Raw genomic sequence first — 19728 nt, 5'->3', positions numbered from 1 at the left:
ATTCAAAAAAGCATATAAAAATGCAGGTAACTTTGAACACCTTTCACGTTCATGATAAAATATTAAACTGATCTTTCTTACTAGACTGTAGGAAGTTGCATTAGTGGCAACTAACAGGTTTATGTCCAGAGATGGTAATTTGATTTCCTCTCTCTATTCCCCCCACTTCTCCCCCTCTTCCGTTCTGTGCTATTTTGGACGATATCCTGTTTTCAAAGATCTAGTAGAAGTCACATCTATAGATTTCTTAGGGTTCTTGATTATCTCATACTAAACATTTTAGTATAAATACTAAATACTCAGAACAGCTTCACACAAGAGTTTTTGTAAGTTGTTTTAATGTATTACGTGAAAAATATTGGAAACAGTTTCTTGTCTTGTGTTCAATCTCATAACAAAATGCATCAGATTCAGAGCAGAAATATTACTTAATATGGCAGAAAAGGTTGAATTGTGTAATGATTTCTATAACGATTGCCAGAACATTTTGAATATATTTCTTAATTATGTATGATGATAATATGCTGGGAAATCCGTAAGTGTAGATAAGGATTAAAAATTAAAATAAATTTGTGGACTGTACATTAAATGAATTGGTTGGGGAGGGGGAGTGATTTAGGAACACCTCATTCTATTTTGATAGTTTTTAGGTAAATATATTACAAAATACTAATCGTATTTAGAAGTGCAGCAAAAATGAGGTGTTATTTACTGCCTGCATTGGTATACAAAGCTTTGTATTCCACTGAAAGTTTTAAAGACTCAATATGCCAAAAAATTACCTCTGTTACCATTGCTGTCCAGGTATTGTTTCCCAATCCACTGCTAGATGTTGTCCCAATGAAGAACAAGAACAAAACTTTCAGTGCCATTACAGACTTACATAGTTTGTGTTTGCTCTTAAAAAAGTGTATTAATTGGCAAGAATTGGAGGCTGTGTCGTGCACATGCTCATGCAGGGAAGACACGAAGATGAGTATTGCTGTGTAAACATACACGTCTGGTCTGCTGTCTCTTTCAGACTCTGTAATGCATCCCATTCTCCTTTTGTAGTGTGCTTGGGCAGCTCATAGGAGGTCACTGATACCTCAGTGTTAGGAATTTTTAAAATTTCCTCTGTTCCCTAGTGCATTGCTGGAGGAATTCATGCCTTGCTGAGAAAAGCTTTCATTTTTAAGTGGAGTTAAGTCTCTATTTTTTGCTACCCATAATAATGAGAATGTATTTTGATGTCTCACATCGACTATTGAGCATCCAGTAATAATGCTCTTTGTAGCAAAAAGGTAGAGCAGTCAAGTAGAATGCGAAGTAACGTTAAAAGTTAATTATACCTTTTCAAAATCAAGCAAAATGAAATCTTTTCAAATAGTCTAGTAGTGTAGCATCTTGTAATTATTAACATTTGGATTAATTTTTTAAGGAGCAAACAGGGTTCTTAAGGTATTGGGGACTATAAACTTTACTAGATCACTTTGAGAGTTGTAACTACCACATCCATTTTAGAACTGGATAAACAAGGTGAAGTACTTAATATGGCCATGACTGAGCAACAAATATAATAAGGAACTGAGAGCATTTTATCCATCCTTGTTGCAAACATGAGACACATTCTTTACTTCCTTGCTCCAGCAGTAAGTAGACATAATATAGTATCTCTGTAGATGGGAGAGTATCAATTGCAAATGTGTATATTCCTTTTAATAAATCCAGAGCACTGTCTAAATATAAACATGAAACCACGATTTGTCCTTGCTTACAGTGTTCCACTGCGGCCTGTAAGGGACTAAGATTGCAGTTGGACCCACGATATCAACTCGATCCTAATTGGCTCTATTGCCAGGAATACATTTTTGGAATGCAGAAGGGCAGCTTCCTAAGTAAATAAACTGTAGCATAATTGGAAAAAAAAAAGTACAGCATTGTGTTGCTCAGCTGGGAAAGATTGAATCTGACTCTGAAGCAAACGTACGTAATAGAATTCTTAGAACTGGTTTTTAATTATTTTTTTAGTTTTGAGGTTGTTTCCTGTTGAAGCTTGTTCTTTTAATATAAAGGTGGAAGGAAATCTTACCCACTTCTTTTGCATATTCATTGTGAATTCAAGGTTTGTATAGTAAGTGGAAGTCATAGCTCAAAACATTTAAACAGTTTTTAAAACAGATGGTAGCATTTTCCAGATAGAAATGACTCCGGGTTACTAAGTGTGGTATTCTTAGGCTGTAGTGCATGCATCTCTGGTGTTTTGCTTTATTTACTTGGCTTCTTGATGTGCTTGCAAAGTCTGGTTTGTTTTTACTATTGTGACCAAAATCATCCTCTCCCAGCGTAAAACACACGTCATCGCGCTACTTACCAGTGGCTTGAATGTAGTTTCTTGATCACCTGGAAGCATTTAAGTGCTTAAGAAACAGAATTTCAGGGTGTGTAAGTTGTACATCCCTCCTTCATCTGTCATTCAGCTGCAGTAAGTGTCGCTGAGGACACAGTTTGATAGCAGTTGAGCCAGGGGAGCTTGCACAGAGAGCTCCTGTGAACAAAGGAACAGTCTGCTCAGTGAGAGGCTGTCCCACTCCAGGCTCTGTCTAGGGCAGAGTCCTGACCATGTACATGCAGAAGAGCACAGCAAGGCCGTGGCTGAAGGGAGCCTGGTTAGTTGTCATAAAATCTGCTGGGTTTGTGTGTATGGCATTGATTGTGTTATTTCTTGGTGCTGTGTCTTTGGCATTCTACTTGATCTACTGTCACATGAGCAAAACACTTTTTTTTTCTTCAGAATGGGAACTAAAATTGACTTTTCTGTTCGGTAGCCAGAGGAATGATGTGCATGATCTGAACACTTGACCTCTTGCTGATATGCTCTCTGGGGAAAAAGCATCCTGTACCTTAAGTACCCACTGGTATACTGGGACTGAACCTCATTGATTCTTGCCTTTAAGACAATCCTTCTGATGTTCTAAAGGATATCCTTGTTTGTCTGTGCGTGTAGTGGTTTTTGTTGTTGTTTTTTCTTTCTTCAAGTCCTTTGGGAAGTTACTCCATGTGGAGACAAGATGTTAGTTTTACTGTCCTGATGTGCAGGGCCAAACTGAGATCTCAGCCTTCACTTGAACACAGTTTGCATTGATTAAAATTTCTTGGGCTTTAACCTTGGCATTTAAATGAGATCAAGACTCATGGGGCAACTTCGGCCATGGGAATGTGAGAAGAGGCTTTACTTCTGATCACCTGATGAGCCTGTCCATGTGAACCACAAGCTTAGGCTTCTTGTTGTACCTGGAAGAGTGAAACGTAGCTGGATTCTGCTCTTCATCACTATGTCTCGAGTCCATTTACAGGGGAAACCCGAACAGCAAATGGGATGGAAAACTTCTCAAAAGGTGAAATAATCCACATTGTTTTTGCAGTAACAGAGCTATCAAAAATTTTTGCTCTTCGCATTGTCAATACTACTAGGCCCAGTTGTGTTTAAGTGACTGAAAAATCCTGATTTCTATATCCCTGTTCTTGAATTACACGACACAATCAGTATCACAGTTCTCATAACACATGAATTAGATGCTTTCGTTTATCTCACATTATTGAACTTCATTTTTCCAGATCTTGATTCACATTAAGGCTTCAGTCTTTGAATGTCCCTAGAACTTTAAATTTTCCACGAGACTCCTGCACAAAGTCCAGAGTTACCTAAAGCACAGGTGGAAGACAGTAGGATCAGGCTGTCACATCTCTATTTGTGTAACGCAAATTGCATTTGTTGATCAAGCAACATGACGCATCATTGCTTAAAAACAGCATTTTCTGCAGCATTCCTGTGCAGTCTCTTCAGCACAGAATGCTGCATAGCTGGTACTGGACAAGCTGAATGCATTGAGGCAACTCCTCCTTTGAGAATGCATTTAGGCAACTCCTTTTTTGAGACTATACTTAACGCAGTTGAGAGCTGTGGTCCCTTTGCTTTCCCCTTGACCTGGCAGCAGAAGGTGATGCTTTGTTACGGAAGCTTATTCTCTGTGCTTTTACAGTTTGCTCAGTTCATCTGAATGGTAGATGTAGGAGCTTCTGGCAAGTGAAGCTGCGTACCAAGAAGTAGATGTAGGTTAGTTTTCACCTGTCTCAATGGTATTTTATTATTATTTTGACATAATGTATTGTTACCTGCTACAGTTGTCTAAGTTCCATAATGCACTTCTTTACTGGGAGAATGAATGAATTGTCTTTGTAATATAAATTATGTAAAATAAATAACAGTTTCTCCGATTGCTGCTAATGGGGTATATTTTAAACACCATTGTGTGTTAGGCACCTCTTGCTCTACAGAATAGTAGCTTACTGATGACTTTGTATGAATCATGAATGCGTTTCAATTTTAGTGCCTGTCAGTGTTAATGAGCAAGTTGCTGGGACCACCGGTTTTATTTGCCGATGATATAAATCATTTCCTCCTTCCTGAAAGATACGAGGCACGGAGAAGGAGGATAATGATAAGTCTGTGGGGGTGTGTATAGAATGGAACTGCTGAATTAGGTCAGTGTTACACTGCTGGGAACGTGTTTCTAGACAAGAAGGTGTTCTGATAGAAACAGAGGAATAGGGCAGAAGGTCAGGTTCCAAAGTCTAGAATTTTTAACTGAGAAGCATGTCACGACCCGTGAGATGAGTCAGTATTTATGAGGACTTGAAGAAGGCAGTTCCCAGAGCCCTCTGTGAAGTGAGGCTGCGATACCTTTCAATCAAACATTTGTACTGCTGCAGTTACAGTTTTTGCACTTAGGATTCAAAAGCTCGTCTTCTGTGAGATCCTGGTAAGACAGGAATATAGCTGTAAATGTTGGGAAAAACTCACTGTATTCAGTGTAAATTCTTACAATAGTTGTATGATTTTTAGAAAGCTTTAGTCTTACCTGTCAGGTAGGTTAGTATCCTGTGGTACATTGTTACCACACATCCAGTGGGTTTAGTACTGGGGCACATATCCTTGCTCATATATCTACTTTTTAAATAAAAGGTAGGGCTTCGGTAACGCACACGAATGACAAGCTGTCTTTTGAGATCTGCTGCTATCATCTGTCCCCGTGTACTTCCTTTTTTCTGGGATTTGAGAGTACACGTAGCTCAGCTGGGAGAAAGGCTGTGTGTTTTGGGGTATTTTGGTGACATCTGAGGGAGTGAGCAGCTGAGGCATAGGTGTGCAACCACACCGAGCTACTTCTCGTACCTCGGCACAGAGACCCTGACACAGGCAGAGCACTGCCTGCAATGGCCACGTGGGCAGCATGTGGAGTCGGAGCTGCAGTCGTCTTTTCCCAGTGTGACTGACGTGGCAGGGCACCAGCAGAAGCAGAACTTTACCTGGAATTTAATGGCAGATCAGCATGATGTAAAGAAATGGGAAGAAGCACGGCGAATCAGGATTTGTTCAGCTGGCAGTCAAAACTGAATGTCAATGGGATTTATTTGTCTTCATAGCCTCACGCATTGCTTGATTAACAATGGAATAGTTAGTGGGGCAGGTAATAGGTGTTTGTCTTCATCCTGCCACTGTATCAAGACATCCATTCAAAGCCTTTGGATGAGGATGGTAATTTCTTTAAACCACTGCTTGGTAGGTTGAATCCTAGATCAACTATAGTAGAAATGCAACAAAAATTAGCACAAAGTCTCCGCAGGATTCAGCTGAATACAGGCGGTTAGAATTGTTTCTGTTGGGCTACCTGTGTGCTCAAAATGGGATGGCACTGCATCAGTTTCTGCGTGAATATGGACAGGTTAATTATAGCTAGGTGGAAAGGTTAATCTCGGGCTGAGCCAAACTATATGCGTTAGTGAGTTTTAATTCTTAACATTTGAAGGTGAATAATCTGAATTAAAGAAATGATGGGAATTCAGAATTTCATGGTTAATCTTTTCGACGGAATTATAATTAATAAAACATAATGCCGAGATGAAAGCAGTACTGTGTTCTTTGAGGGTGTGCAGTTCGATGCCTTCTCTATATCATAAATGGCTAAATTGGTGCCAAAAGTGGTAAATGACTCCCTTTTACATGTACTACTGCTTAAAATACCTAAATTGATAATGATTTGTGCTTACAAAGCATGTGTTCTTTTGTAATTAGAAGGAAAAATTAAACTATGTGGATACTGTGAGAAGCAATCAGACTGCTTATTGGAGGTTCAGTGGTTTTAGTTAGCTGCCGCAGAGCTTGAGGTTACTTCTGTATCTCTGAGTATATCACAAAGATACTGGGGGAGAAGAGGAGAGGGAAGTGAACAGTCCTCACAGTTGTCCTTATCTTAAGTATTCTGGCATGGCCAAACCAGGTGAACTTCTCCCGAAATAAGCTTCTGCGGAGAACGGGAATATAATATGAGTAGTATACATAGACTGTCATGATTAGTGTCTTCAGCAAAAAGTCACTACATAGAAGGAAGAAGACGCACCAGAAAGTCATTTCTGTAAATGTTCTGTATTTGCTGGTGTCTACAGAATTCTGGGTATTTTTACTACACAGATCTTGTCTTAACCTGTGAATTTGCAAGATTGTGAATAAGTTGGTCAATGCAATACTCGTTTTCTTCTGTCTCCTGGTTAAATTACATCACGTGCCTTGGGCAGAAATGAATTTACACAAATGCTTTGCCCAGACTTTTCAACAAAGCACAGAGGCAAAATCTGAGTGTAAATCCATGCTAGTTGCAAGGTCAGTGTAACGGGAGAGCTGCAGTTTTGTCCTGGCTTAGCACTCGGATGAGCATTCTGTGGTTTTGCAGTGTTTCCAGTTCAGGTAATTACAGAAGCTGAAAAATAATCAGTGTTTGTTTTTTTTTTTTTTTCCCATACTCTGCAGTGGTTCACTTGAGGATGAGTTGAGCAAAAGAATTCGAATCAGAAGGAGATGAGATGGAAGACGCTCGCATGTTGTGCAAGGCGTAGGGGAATCCCAGGTGTCAGAGGTCGCTTCCTTCTGCACTTTAGGGGCAGCCTAGACCAGGATTTCCACCCTTTCCTCCCGGCCTCTTTGCTGCCTCAGTCAATGTGCCAGCACAAGTTTTTGTGCGGCCAAATTGCAGACCAGACCTGTTGAGGAAGGAGAGAGGTGTTTATTGTGGTCATAGAGTTGGCTTAGGGCTGTTGAAAAACACAATGTAAGTTGGCAGAAGTTTGATTTCATTGGCTTATGCAGGCACTTAAAAGCCTCAGTCAGGTAATGCAGAGGAACTGAGTGCATTGAACTGTGGTACAGCCTGTATTCACATGGTCGGAAACTTAGTCATGCTGGTATTTTCTACCTAGCAAGCTTTCTGGACTTCATCGGAAGAAAAATACTCTGAGGAGGGCACTTAAAAAAAAGAACACCAATTAAAGCAAGTTAGTTTTTAAAGTTGCGTTTTAAAAGTCAGTTTCATTCTGAAGAAAACTTGAGTTGGTGATGCCTTTTGCTCTAGATTTAGCAGGCTTAGTAAACTCTACGATTGTAAGCCCTGAAGGGTGGGGATGGATTACAATTGACTTTATTCCAAGGACACGGTTTTGTTCAGATGCAAGCATTAGTTTAGTGGCAATATAAGAGTTCTCTAAATTTGTTGGTGATAATAAGATCAGGGGCCGGGTAGAGGAGGAGGAGTATATTTGGTCAAAATTTGCACTGTATTTGTAACCGACCTTGCAAATTTGCACAATTTAGGAAAGGATTTTGAAGTGTCTTAGAGAAAGACAATGACAGCATTGAGAAGGAACTGGCATGAGATGTTGTAATGAAACAATTAGTAATATGCATAGTGTTTCAGCAGAAACTTTAACTTGTTAACCTGAGTAGAATAAAATAGTTGAGTTGGAAGAGGCCTTCTAAGATCTTCAAGTCCAACTGGCTGACTGCTTCAGGGCTGACCCAAAGTTAAAACTTACCATCAAGGGCCTTACCCAAATGTCTCAAATAGGGGCAGGCATGGGGCATCAACCACCTCACCAGGCAGCCTGTTGCAATGTTTGATCACCCTAACAGGAAAGAAGTCTTTACCGATGTCCACTCTGAACGTCCCCTGGTGCAGATTTGTGCTGTTCTTGCATGTCCTCTTGTTGGTTACCAGTGAGAAGAGACCGGGGCCTCTCTCTCCACTTTCCCTCCTCAGGAGGCTGCAGGGAGCAATGAGGTCTCTCTTGGCCTCCTCTTCTCCAGACTGGACAACCCAGGTGTTCTCAGCCTATCCTCACAGGACGTGCCTTCCAGCCTTTAACAGCTTTGTTGCCCTCCTTTGGATGCTATCAAGGACCTTAACATCCTTTTTGTCACAGTGGAGCCCAGAACTGCTCGTGATATCCAAAGTGAGGCCACACCAGCACTAGAGATGGAGAATCTCTATTCCTGGCCTCTCTTGACCAGCTGCCTATGCTGTGTTTAGTGCACCCCGAAACTTGGTTTGCCCTCTTGACTTGCCAGGGCACACTGCTGGCTCAGGTTGAAGCTCTTTTCTGAATATCTGCAGCCAAGCTTCAATACCTGACAGAAGGGTGCAAAGAGGACGGAGCCAGGCTCTTTTCAGTGGTGTCCGGTGCCAGGACGAGAGGCAGCGGGCACAAAGTGGAGCCCAGGAGGCTCCCCCTGAGCAGCAGGCAGCACTTCTGTGCTGTGCGGGTGAGGAGCCCTGGCACAGGCTGCCCAGAGAGCTGGGGGGGCTCCTCCTTGGGGATCTCCACAAGCTGCCTGAGCACGGCCCTGGGCAGCCTGCGCTGGGTGGCCCTGCTTGGGCAGGGCTTAGAGCAGGTGGCCTCCAGGGGTCCCTGCCAGCCTCAGCCATCCTGTGATGCTGTGAGTCAGGAGCTTAGCAGCACCAAATCACTCTTCCTGAAAGTTTAGAGAATTCTTTCTACCACCCTACTTTTTTTTTTTTTTTTTTTTTTTTTTTTTCCCAAACGTTGAGTACTCTTGTTGGTTTATGTAGCACTTGGAAGTCTGAGTTGGTCTGGAACATAACATGGTTATGTAGTGCCCTGTGACAGAATGCGTAATTGTTTGTGTAACTTAGTACTGCTATTTTTGATAAATTACTATAGAGTAAAATAAATAAAAAATAAAACTTTTTTACTTAAATGATAAATAGTGAAGTTTAAATATGTAACAATTATTGAACTGTTGGTATATTGTTATTACAACATCAGTAACTAAATCTGATATCCCCACTTTTATCTAATCGCCTAAAATACTTGGTGGGGGTGAGATGAGCTTTGTAGTGGGCTTGAGAAGTCGACACATCCAGGTTTCCATAGGCACGTACTGGAGCTGGAACAAGGGAATACAGGTCAGATGCCCAGAGTGAATACTGCCGTGCTTACAGAAGGTTGGCTGCAGACTGTGTTAGTCTGAACTGAGGTAGAAACAACCTCCCTTAGCTCCCCTCAGACATCTGCAGTTGGACACTGTCGGGAAGAGAATATTGTAAAAGCTAACAGATGTGCTGGTTTACGCTTAGTCAGGTCATGAGGTATGCTTCTTTGTGGGCCTAGATCAGCGCCTTGAATCCAATTTGAAAATCTACAGTAGCAGTTTAAGCACCATTGTGTCAGAGTAAACAGCTGCATGTGTTTGGCTGTGTGTCAGTTTCTCAGTGGTGTAACAGTAATTAACAGCATAATTTTTGCTTAGAGTGTTAAAATCATGTTAAATATTTCAACTGTTACCTTTTGATGTCAGTTGCACTCAGTAAAAAGAAATACTAAGTCTAAAATAAAAGATCCTTTGTAGCAGCATATTTTTTTTTTGTTGTGCTCTTTTCCAGGTGTAGATTACTTTTATGTATGTAGCAATGTGGCATATTGTCTTTTCTTTTTTTCAGGTTATGCAATGGTCTCTGCAAGATGGCATGTTCTTGAGTTGGAGCTTTTTAAGGCAAGCATATGCTGGTACTTCAACTTTACTAAGTGGACTATAATTTCTTCTCTCACAACAACTACTTAAGCAGACAAAATTGCAAAGATCTGCCCTGTGTCGAGTATGACAGCCACGACTCGTGGCTCTCCGGTAGGAGGCAATGATAGCCAGGGCCAGGCTCCTGATGGACAGTCCCAGCCTCCCCTCCAGCAGAATCAGGTATGTTACTAACTTTCAAGTTATCTAGCAATAAAGGAGTCGTTTCTTTAAAGATGACATTTATGACTTACTTGAACTGTGAGTTTGTATAGTCCTCGAGATGTCTAGTGAAGTTAGCTATTCTTTTCTTTCTGGAAGTACAAAAGGAATTTCAGGGATGAAGGCAGTGCCATTGGCAAATTAGGTACTGTTAGGGAGCATGCAAAAAATGCTGCCTTTTCAGGCAGTGGCGTAGCTTTTTCAAGCATATTTATTTTGAAAAATAAGCATTCTTGGAATTATATTGGAAGATTGCTCAGAACTGCATTGTTGTTGTGTCTGCCACTGGTAAAGCTACTATGTGACTTCGGTTCTGCAAAAGCACTTATTGGGTAAAAGAGCTTATGGGCATAGCTATCTCTTTATTATCAGCTTCATCTAAGTCTGTGTTCATTGCTCTTGACTACCTGAACCCCATAGAGTGTTGGGTTTTTTTTTTGAACATGATATCCTGCTTTCAAAAGAAAATTAAAAACGTTCAGATACACTACATGATAATGTGATGATTCTTTTATGTCAGGCAAAAAAAAAAAAAAAAGGAAAAGATGCATTTAAACATTGTGACCAAGCCTGGTTAAAAGAAAAGTCACACTTTTTCATTTAATGCAGTATGAAGGTGATGTTTTTTTAATATCATAGGATTTAATGTTTGTTACTTCTTGAGAATGAATTGTTCCTTGGTATGTATGTGGTGGGCTGACAGGTAAGCTCCCACCCAGTTACTTGTTCTCTCCATCTATGTGGAATGGGAGAGAGGATTGGAAGGAAAAAGTGAGGAAATTTGCAAGTTGTGATGAAGACAGTTTTAATAAGTGAAGGGGTGGAGGAGTAGGAAGTAATGCAAAAGCCATCATACACCACCAGTCAATGGATGCCCAGCTAGTCCCCAGCCTGGTGCTCCCCTGGGGAGAAAACTGCCCTCAGTCTTATTGCCAAACGTGACACTAGGGTATGGAATACCTCTTTAGTCAGCTGTCCCAGCTGTGTCCCCTCCCAGCCCTTTGTTCAGCCATAAGCTACCCACAGTGGGGACAGAGTGAGAAATGGAGAAGGCCTTGACACTCTAAGCAGTGTTCAGCAGTGTCTAAAACATTGGCGTGTTATCAGTACTGTTGTGGTCACGCATCCAAAACCTAGCACCATACGGTCTGCTGTGAAGAAAATTAACTCCATGCCAGCCAAATCTAGCATAGCATGTTTAAAAAAAAAAAAAAATCTTGAGGTTTTGGTCTTTTTGGTCCTCACTTGTCTTCTGATCTTGCTCTTCTGATCTGAACCTTTATTTTCAATTTGTTGTCAATCCATTCCATTTCTGTGCACAAATAAATGTGCATCTACAAAACACATTGTAGTTCGCACAGCCCGTCAAAATGGGCTTAACTAATTGTGTGCTTGGAGGTTGGTTAGTAGTCAGCTGCAGTAGTATTCATTTTAAACGTTTTCAGAAAATATTTTCATGATCCTTCTGTGCTGTCGCTGAAGGTTTTCTACCTAAATTATTCATATTTTCTTCAGAAGGTATGTAAAAACAGAGCATCCATGTAGTCTGTTTTCATCTTCTTGATAGGTGACTGAAAGTAAGTCTCAAAAAAAATTCCTCTCTGGGAAAGTACATAAATTCTTAAACCGTTAAGGTAAAACAATAAACATGCTGTATGCTTTCTATTATTTTTTTGTTAATAGATCTAAAATCAAATTATTTTATTACACTGTGTGATAATAGGCATATAGTTCAAGTGATTCTTTGAAATATAATGTGAAGGAAGAAGGCAAAATAAGTGGCACAGGAGTACACGCAGTTCTTAAAAATATTTTCTACATCAATTTTAGACATCTTCACCTGATTCTTCCAATGAGAACTCCCCAGCTACCCCGCCTGATGAGCAGGGACAAGGAGATGCTCCACCCCAGCTTGAAGATGAGGAGCCTGCATTTCCACACACAGACCTGGCAAAGTTGGATGACATGATCAACAGGTACTTTCACACTCCGTGCTTTTTTTTTTTCCCAGTGTCTGCAGATACTTGTGCAACTGTCTTGAGAACAGAAGTAGGATTTGTGCATTTTTGTTTCACTAGATTTCTTGAACTTCCTTATTGTATTGGATTAGAGCTGTAAAGAGAGGCTCAAATTAATATCTTTTTGAAAAGTGGAGTCTTTATCAGGGCTTTTAAAAATGCTTATTTTTACTCTATATTAAAAGCTTTACAAAGGATTGAGGATTCCTGATTTTTAAGAAGAACAATTGAGTTATGTGGATTTGTTTTATTTTGCTTTTGAATATAGGCCTCGATGGGTTGTTCCTGTATTGCCGAAAGGGGAATTAGAAGTTCTTCTAGAAGCTGCTATTGACCTGAGTAAAAAAGGTAAGCTGAAAAAACAATGAATGATTATTGGACCACTCCAAATCTTTGCGTGTAAGAGTTCATTTGAGTTCCTGGTGGAGGCTTAAAAGTTCTTAATTATTACCATTACAGCCCTGATGTGAGTGGTATGCAGAACCCTCATAAAGCAGAAACTTTAATAATAATAAAAAAAAAAAAAAAAAGGACATCAATGTAGGTAGAAATTAGGTACTCTATGCAGTATGATTAGCGAGGTTGAAGAAGCTCACAGCAATAAAAATCTTGTCATTCCTGTCCTACCTGTTCTCTGTATTCGGTTAGATATCAGACTTACTGGGTTTGGTCTTCATAACAGATACTAACACTTAAAGAAATTTTTTTTGTTTCCAAAACCAAGTTGCTCATCTAGCTTTCCAAATGTCTTGCTATGCATTTTTGTTCAACTTTGGCATATAGATGCTTTTGAGACTATTAGAGGAAAAGTTAGAACATCAAACAGCATGACTTAGTAGTAATTCTGCCATACTGCTTGCTGTAGCTAACTTACTTGGAACTAGGATGGTTCCCTATCAGGATTGAGAATATGTTTGCTAAATTGACAAATTTGACCCATGTTGTGGAAAGTTGTGTTTCTGGAAGGTTGTTCTGGACAATATTTGTAGCTCCAGTGTTTATGTAATACCTCAAGTCAGATAAAAATACTGTTCTCGGCTATCTATACTTACCAGCCAGTCGTGTTTTATATATAGTGACATACAAAGTGCCTGTTCCTTGCTGTGACATAGCTAGACCAGGATGACTTCATTTCTATGATGATAAAGGTTATTCTTAGGCAGTTTCAAGAATAAAAAGCTGGCTGTGGTCATTAAATTCTTGGTTATCCTAATGTATTTTCTATGTATTTTTTTGCTTTGGAGCTTTCTCTAGAGAAACAAAAGATAAGCTACACCCAGGTGATCCAAAATAGGTTAATTATACACTGTTGCTAACACTGATTTATCAGCTGGAGTTGCATTTGGAATTGGCTTTCATTGCATGTAGTGAGATCTGGCAGGAGTTTTAAGGAGAGTGTAGAATTTTTTTTTTACGAGATCACACCTGTTCAGGAACAAAAGAAATGGCAAAGTACAGAAAGAAAATGCAGCCTTTACCAGTGCCCTAATTTTTTTTCTGCTTGTGGTTTATGAGAGGAGATGTATGTACTGCCAGCTGTTAGGTCATGAAAACAAAACAAAACAACATCAAAACAAAAAAACATGTCAGCGCAATGCAATGAAGTAATATGAGCAGAATGAGATTCTTGGCTACTCTTAACATCATTGTACTTCACAAAAGCATCATACATGGCTGAAAGTTCCCAGTCGTCTGTTTCTTTCCTCTTGAAGCTCTGAAAAACAGTGAAAGTCTAAGCATGTACTTGATACAGTATGATTTTATTAAATCGGTGTCCAGTTCTGAAAAGTGCTGCTGCATTGCTATTTAATTAATGTTCCTCTTGCCCTCTAAATTCCTTTGTGTGGTCATTCCATGAAAGCTGTTAGAAATAGTTGCTCTTTAACTGTTACAGTGTTAGTTGCATTATAGAGTTAGTTTTTTCCCCTGATACTTGAAGTTGTACAGTGGCTAAGATGGCACTTCTTTCTTTTTAAAACAAGTTTCAGTTCTCAAGGCATATGGTAGGTTGCTCACTTGCTGTAACAGACACTGCTTTTCTAATTCAGAACTTGGCTGACGCTGTCTGTTTCAAGAAGTAATAAAAACGATTATTATGTAAATTTCTTAACTGGAAAATGTGTTCTGCTACCTCAGTAAGATCAGGAACTGGACATCTTGCTACCTATCTATGGACGTGTTTTTTTTTAACCTGAGGAGTTGTATTTCAAAAGACAAGAACTGAAAGCAGAAATTGAAAATTAACCAACTGTTAAATTGCATACATTTTTATTATGATCTGTAACTCATTAGAGCCCATTGATTTTATTTTGTTTAATCAAGCACCTTTTTGTAGTGGTTAGAGTTCCTGAGTAGCTTTTCTTCCTGATGTTGCCAGTGGACATGGGCATTGGCTTTCTGGAGTGACTCTGGAGTAATTTCTTTCATTGTGACCCTGTCTTTAGGGTGATGTTTGCATCCTCTTTAAATTGCTTCAGGAACTAAAACTGAAAGGATCTTATCAGAATTGAAAGTACTTATTAAGAACAAAATTGCATCATTGTTCTGTTCAAGTGCAAGGAGCAAATATGACAGAGCAGTATGAATCCTGTCTAGACTGTGACTTGCATTATTCCTGGCAAATGCGTGCATTTATGGAAGTTTATCTCTTTATGTGTAGACAACAATGAATTATTCTTCATTAAGCGAGCCATAAGACTATCAAGTGATAGTCTGGAGTTTCTATTTGAAAAACATCATTGAGCAGCCATACTGATGTTTATTTTCACATAATTCTGGAATGCTTACAAAGTGTTTTGAATAATGGGCCTTGCTCCAGAAATAAATGTCATAATGATTTGGATGCTATAAATTTGTAAGGGAAAAAATGGTTCTTGTTAGTTTTTTTTATAGGCTAGAATATTCTTCATTCTTTCTTTTAAAATCTCATCGGCTCTCTACTGCTGTCTTTGTTGTGGATTTTGTTATTTGTAATGTTTACATTCGGTTTTTAACATGCTGCCAAAACTTCTCTGTACAACACACACAGGCAAGGTGCAATGCAACTTAACAATTTGTAGCTTATTGAAACCGAAATGAGATTTCACCACATAACTTAAGCCTTCAATTTTTATCCCAAATCTTTGGCTTTGATGAATTGCAAAGACTTACAGCGGGTGAAAAAGTAGAGGGGCAGGCCCTAGAACCTATGAAGGAAAAAAAAAAAAAAAGGCTTTTTCTAAAGATCATCTTTCTGGATGTCCATTTGCATTTCTGTTGGACCACCCTTGAGTGAACGTAACTAAATACTTAAATACTTCAGAACATAAATACTTGTGATAATTAAGAGTTCTTCCTCAAGGTGCTAGAATCCGAGTGCCATGTGTAGCCACTGCCTCCATGGGCAAGTGTGTGTTCCTCAGGGCTTATCAGCTCCAGGTCATCCTCTGTTCTGCAGGGCCTGAGCCAGCCCTTGCCAAGCCACTGAAAAGATCCTTTGCTGTACTGCCCAAGGCTTCAGGTTTAGGGGGGACTTTGCAGGCCTAGTGCCATAACAAGGTATGGAGCCAGCTCAGGTTTTGGGGATTTCCAGCTGTGAAGTTCTGAAATCCGGAGTCCTAGAGAGGAGCTGTTTGATTCTGCCTGGGGCTTTGGTGCTCCACCTTTTCCTTTTCCAATCCCCCTAATTGCAGCTGGCATTTACTGTATGTTGCACATTGCCTTTTTAATTCATGTTTACTTTTTTTCTCATTGCACAACCCTTCTCTGAATACACAGCTCAGAGCTGCATGCATGCAATTCTGTCTTGTTTTCTTCCTCATCATTCTCTGCATTCAGAATTTGGAAAATGAGCGAGAAAGGGCTGCTTGTGGTCTTACCTAAGAGTTAGTGATATTGAATCTGATTCAAGCAGTAGATACCAGGTGACTAATAGAACTGCTGCTTCTCTTCTCACTGCCTTTGGATTGCTGCTCCTTCCTCTCCCACCCTGCTCTCTTCCTGTACCTTGCTTTTGTTGATTCTCCTCTCCTTGTAGATACCCAGTCTTGGTTCCTTCCCTGAGTAGCATATATTATTTCAGCAGCACAGAGCATTGTGGAAGAAGGTAGAAGGTCATTTTATATCCAGGAGTTAGTTACACAGGTAACTAACCTTTCAAGGTTCTGCAGCTTTCCTTTCTTCCCAAGTTCAGTGAAACACAGAAAGGACGATGCATTTTGAAACATAATCTGTTTTGGTGTTCCTAAACTTCATTTGAAAAGTCTTGCTGACTGAAGCTGTCCCACCATTGTGGGAGGAGGTGGTGCTAGAAGTACTTGAAAGTTTTAGAGATTTTAGTGCAATGTACTGGTATTCAGAGGAACATTAAAATCACTTGAGGGCATGCTTTCATTTTTATTTGAGAACTAAGTTCATTGTTAAATTTGAAAGGAGCATTTCCTCTAGGTCAAGTTGAGTGGGTTTGGATGCCTTCTCTTGTCCTCTTCTTTGTATGTAGGCTGAAGTTGTCATCTTTACGCTCTTGGGGAGTTAACTTAAAGTCCTTTGTTTACTACCAATGTAGAAGTTTCAGACAGTGTCCATGTTATAATGTGCAGGTGTCAGACTGAGCTAGATGGGAAGCTAATGTGGAATTTTTGATACTTGGCTACACAGCGTATATCATGCACCTCTGGTAGTGGTAGAAGAGAGAATGCTGGTGTAGTTCTCAAGGTGTAACAGTGACTTTCCAAAGATTCCTGCTTTACTAGAGCTGCACCCACTGTAAACATATAGAGTGCCAAGCCTTGCTAGGAGAGTTTGGAAAGTCTTTATGGCGTGTAATAATACCATGGTGGACAGATGTTACGTGATCACTTTGGAAAGGAACCTCTATTGTACTGTTGTTTGCGACTATGAGGAACTTCATGATGATAAAAATAAAGAAAATAAAGGCTGTACTGATTTTTGCTACTATACCTTTTAGTTTCACAAGCATGGCAAAAAAACTATCATGTTTTTCAAAATAATTGAAAAATAAGCTAGAGGAGTGCAGTTGTTCAGGTGTCTTTACTATAGAACATTAATTCACCATTTATTTTGTCCATTCAATCTTACATAAGTTTGGCTTCGTACAAAGTATCTCTTAAAAAATAACTCTGAAACATTGGACACCAAACCTTTGATGTCTAAGTCACTACTTTCAGTATTTAAAAGTTTGTGTAACAGCTAATGAAATTACATATGTAATAATTGTGGCTGTTTTTTTTGTTTTTTTTTTTTCTTTCTTTCTTTTAAAATAGGCCTTGATGTCAAAAGTGAAGCATGCCAGCGATTTTTTCGAGATGGGTTAACAATATCTTTCACAAAAATCCTTACTGATGAGGCAGTGAGCGGCTGGAAGTTTGAAATCCATGTAAGTGGTTTTGTTTGTTCTGTTTCTAAAAAACATAGTAATTTAAGTGAGAATGGAGACTGCGTTTGTGACTGAGGAGACTGAATGTCAGAAATCATCACAACAGGGAAATGGAAATGTTCTCATATACGTGGCTCTTGGGAGGAAAAATCACCCTTCTTTCATCATTATTTCATCTTTATTGCCTCTGGTGTTTTTGGAAGGAAATAAAACACAAGATGATATGGACAGGAACTGAACTTTGAATGTTCAGTAGGGCAGTTCTTGTTCGCAAGACTGTCTTTGGTCAGATGTATAGAGAAGAGACCTGCTTATTTTTATGTGCATGGTATGAAAACTTCATTTCATTTATTATTTTTTTTTCAGTAAAAGCTTTCATCAATCTTCTAAATTCTGAATGTTTGTAGCAGCTACTTGAATGTGAAAAGCTGCCTCTTGGACAGCTGGTCATATGCCAAATGAGAAACTGTAAAGATCTTGATAAGCAAATTGAAATCTGTGAGAGGGATGGGTGAAAGAAGGAAAAGTTAGTAGTTCAGTGTTGATTTGTGAGTGTTTCAAATAACCAAAAATATTTGAGTCTTTTTCCCAAATTATCTTTTTAGCTGAAAAAAGATGTAAGTTTGTTTAAACCCTTTATTGGAGGAAGTACAAAGTTGTAAGTACAGCATTGTAAAACTCTTATGCAACTCTGCATGCTAGGTGCAAATGGTTCAGAGTTTATCGTTCGTGTTGGAGTAGTCACCTGCCATATTGTTTGTTTTTTCTTAATAGAGATGTATTATTAACAACACCCATCGACTAGTTGAACTCTGTGTGGCCAAGCTGTCCCAGGATTGGTTTCCCCTTCTTGAACTTCTTGCCATGGCCTTAAATCCTCACTGCAAATTCCATCTATACAATGGTACACGTCCCTCTGAAACAGTTCCTGCAGGAGTACAGCTTGCTGAAGATGAACTTTATGCCCGTCCTCCTGACCCACGATCACCAAAGGTATCAGCTTTTTCAGCCCTGAATATTGAAATACGTATTTTATTACCTACTGTTACCTAGCTACCCAGTAGCCATAGAGAAGTGTTTGGGAGTAGGGGGGTGTACTTGATTTTTGTATATCAGTAAAATGTTGTGCTGCTTTTCACTCTTCGATCAATCATGATTTAATACATGCTTGCTCTTCTGACTCTTTCAGTCTTTGGTCCACAATGAAACCGAGTTGTGTTTCTGTGGTAAACTGGCACAAGTCTATTGGAATGCTATTCCTACTGTGTTAATGTGATTGCTTGTATTTGCCAGGTGATGGATTTAACTTCTCATTCAATGAGATTTTGTTGGTGACACATCTTAAGGAGGGGATTATGTGATAACATAGGAATTTTCCCTCCCTTTTCTTAGAGTTCCAGAAGATGGGAGCTAGGGATTTTTTTTTCCAGCTGGCAGTTCAGATCGGTAATTTATTTCAGTTCTTGGGTCTGAATTTTTCAGCATTGTTTGCCCACTGGTATTGGTATAAATTCAGGAGATACATGAATTAAATTTTTGTTGCTTTCTTCTTTTTTTTTTTTTTTTTCTTTTTAGTAGAACTGGTAGCTATTGATATGTGAGAACAGAAGATAAAGAACTCTGTGTCCTTGGACTTCCTTGCATTGCTAGCCTTGTTTATAAGAATGTTATTTTGTGTTCTTTCTGCATTTTTATGCAGCATTATCACATCCAGGACCAGAAAAGAGTATCAGAATCATCCTGTTTTCTGTAGAAATTTAGCAGCCAAGCCTGAAGTACAGGCATTTAAATTCTTATATATTTGTTAAATTTCCTTGAATATCTAACATACAGTATGTTTGCCATGATAATGGGAAAAACAGAGTTGTCTATTTCTAAGCATTTCCATTAAACTGAATATTTAAACAATATAGGCTCATTCCCTGATAATTGTTACCTTCTAACAGTTTATTCTGTAAATAGTTTTTTAAAGTAATTTTGTTACCAATAGGTACTTAAAAGTACTTCTAGATGGTTATTTGTAAAAGTCAGATAATAACTGATTATTATATTTCAGGGTTGGCTAGTAGATCTTATCAACAAGTTTGGCACATTAAATGGATTTCAGATCTTGCATGATCGCTTCATGAGTGGATCAGCATTGAATGTTCAGATAATTGCAGCTCTCATTAAGTAAGTTTTTAAAGAATATGTTACGTAGTTTAAGTTTTCCA

At 39.2% G+C, this 19728-nt stretch overlaps 1 protein-coding gene across 2 annotated transcripts in view; it reads left to right on the top strand.

Annotated features, from left to right (window-relative positions):
* USP9X (ubiquitin specific peptidase 9 X-linked) overlaps positions 1 to 19728 on the top strand; it is a 100035-nt gene that overhangs the window by 15900 nt on the left and 64407 nt on the right. For both annotated transcript variants that reach the window (XM_068686217.1, XM_068686206.1), the window contains exons 2-7: positions 9831 to 10084; positions 11954 to 12099; positions 12410 to 12489; positions 17403 to 17515; positions 18290 to 18508; positions 19572 to 19687. In XM_068686217.1, coding sequence (XP_068542318.1) covers positions 9989 to 10084; positions 11954 to 12099; positions 12410 to 12489; positions 17403 to 17515; positions 18290 to 18508; positions 19572 to 19687 — 770 coding nt within the window. In that variant the 5' untranslated portion in view covers positions 9831 to 9988. The remainder of the gene's footprint in view (positions 1 to 9830; positions 10085 to 11953; positions 12100 to 12409; positions 12490 to 17402; positions 17516 to 18289; positions 18509 to 19571; positions 19688 to 19728) is intronic.

The sequence above is a fragment of the Anas acuta genome, chromosome 1, assembly GCF_963932015.1.
Source record: "Anas acuta chromosome 1, bAnaAcu1.1, whole genome shotgun sequence".
NCBI lineage: Eukaryota > Metazoa > Chordata > Aves > Anseriformes > Anatidae > Anas > Anas acuta.
Note: the sequence above shows the minus strand (reverse complement) of the source record. Positions and strands in the feature narration are given on the sequence as shown.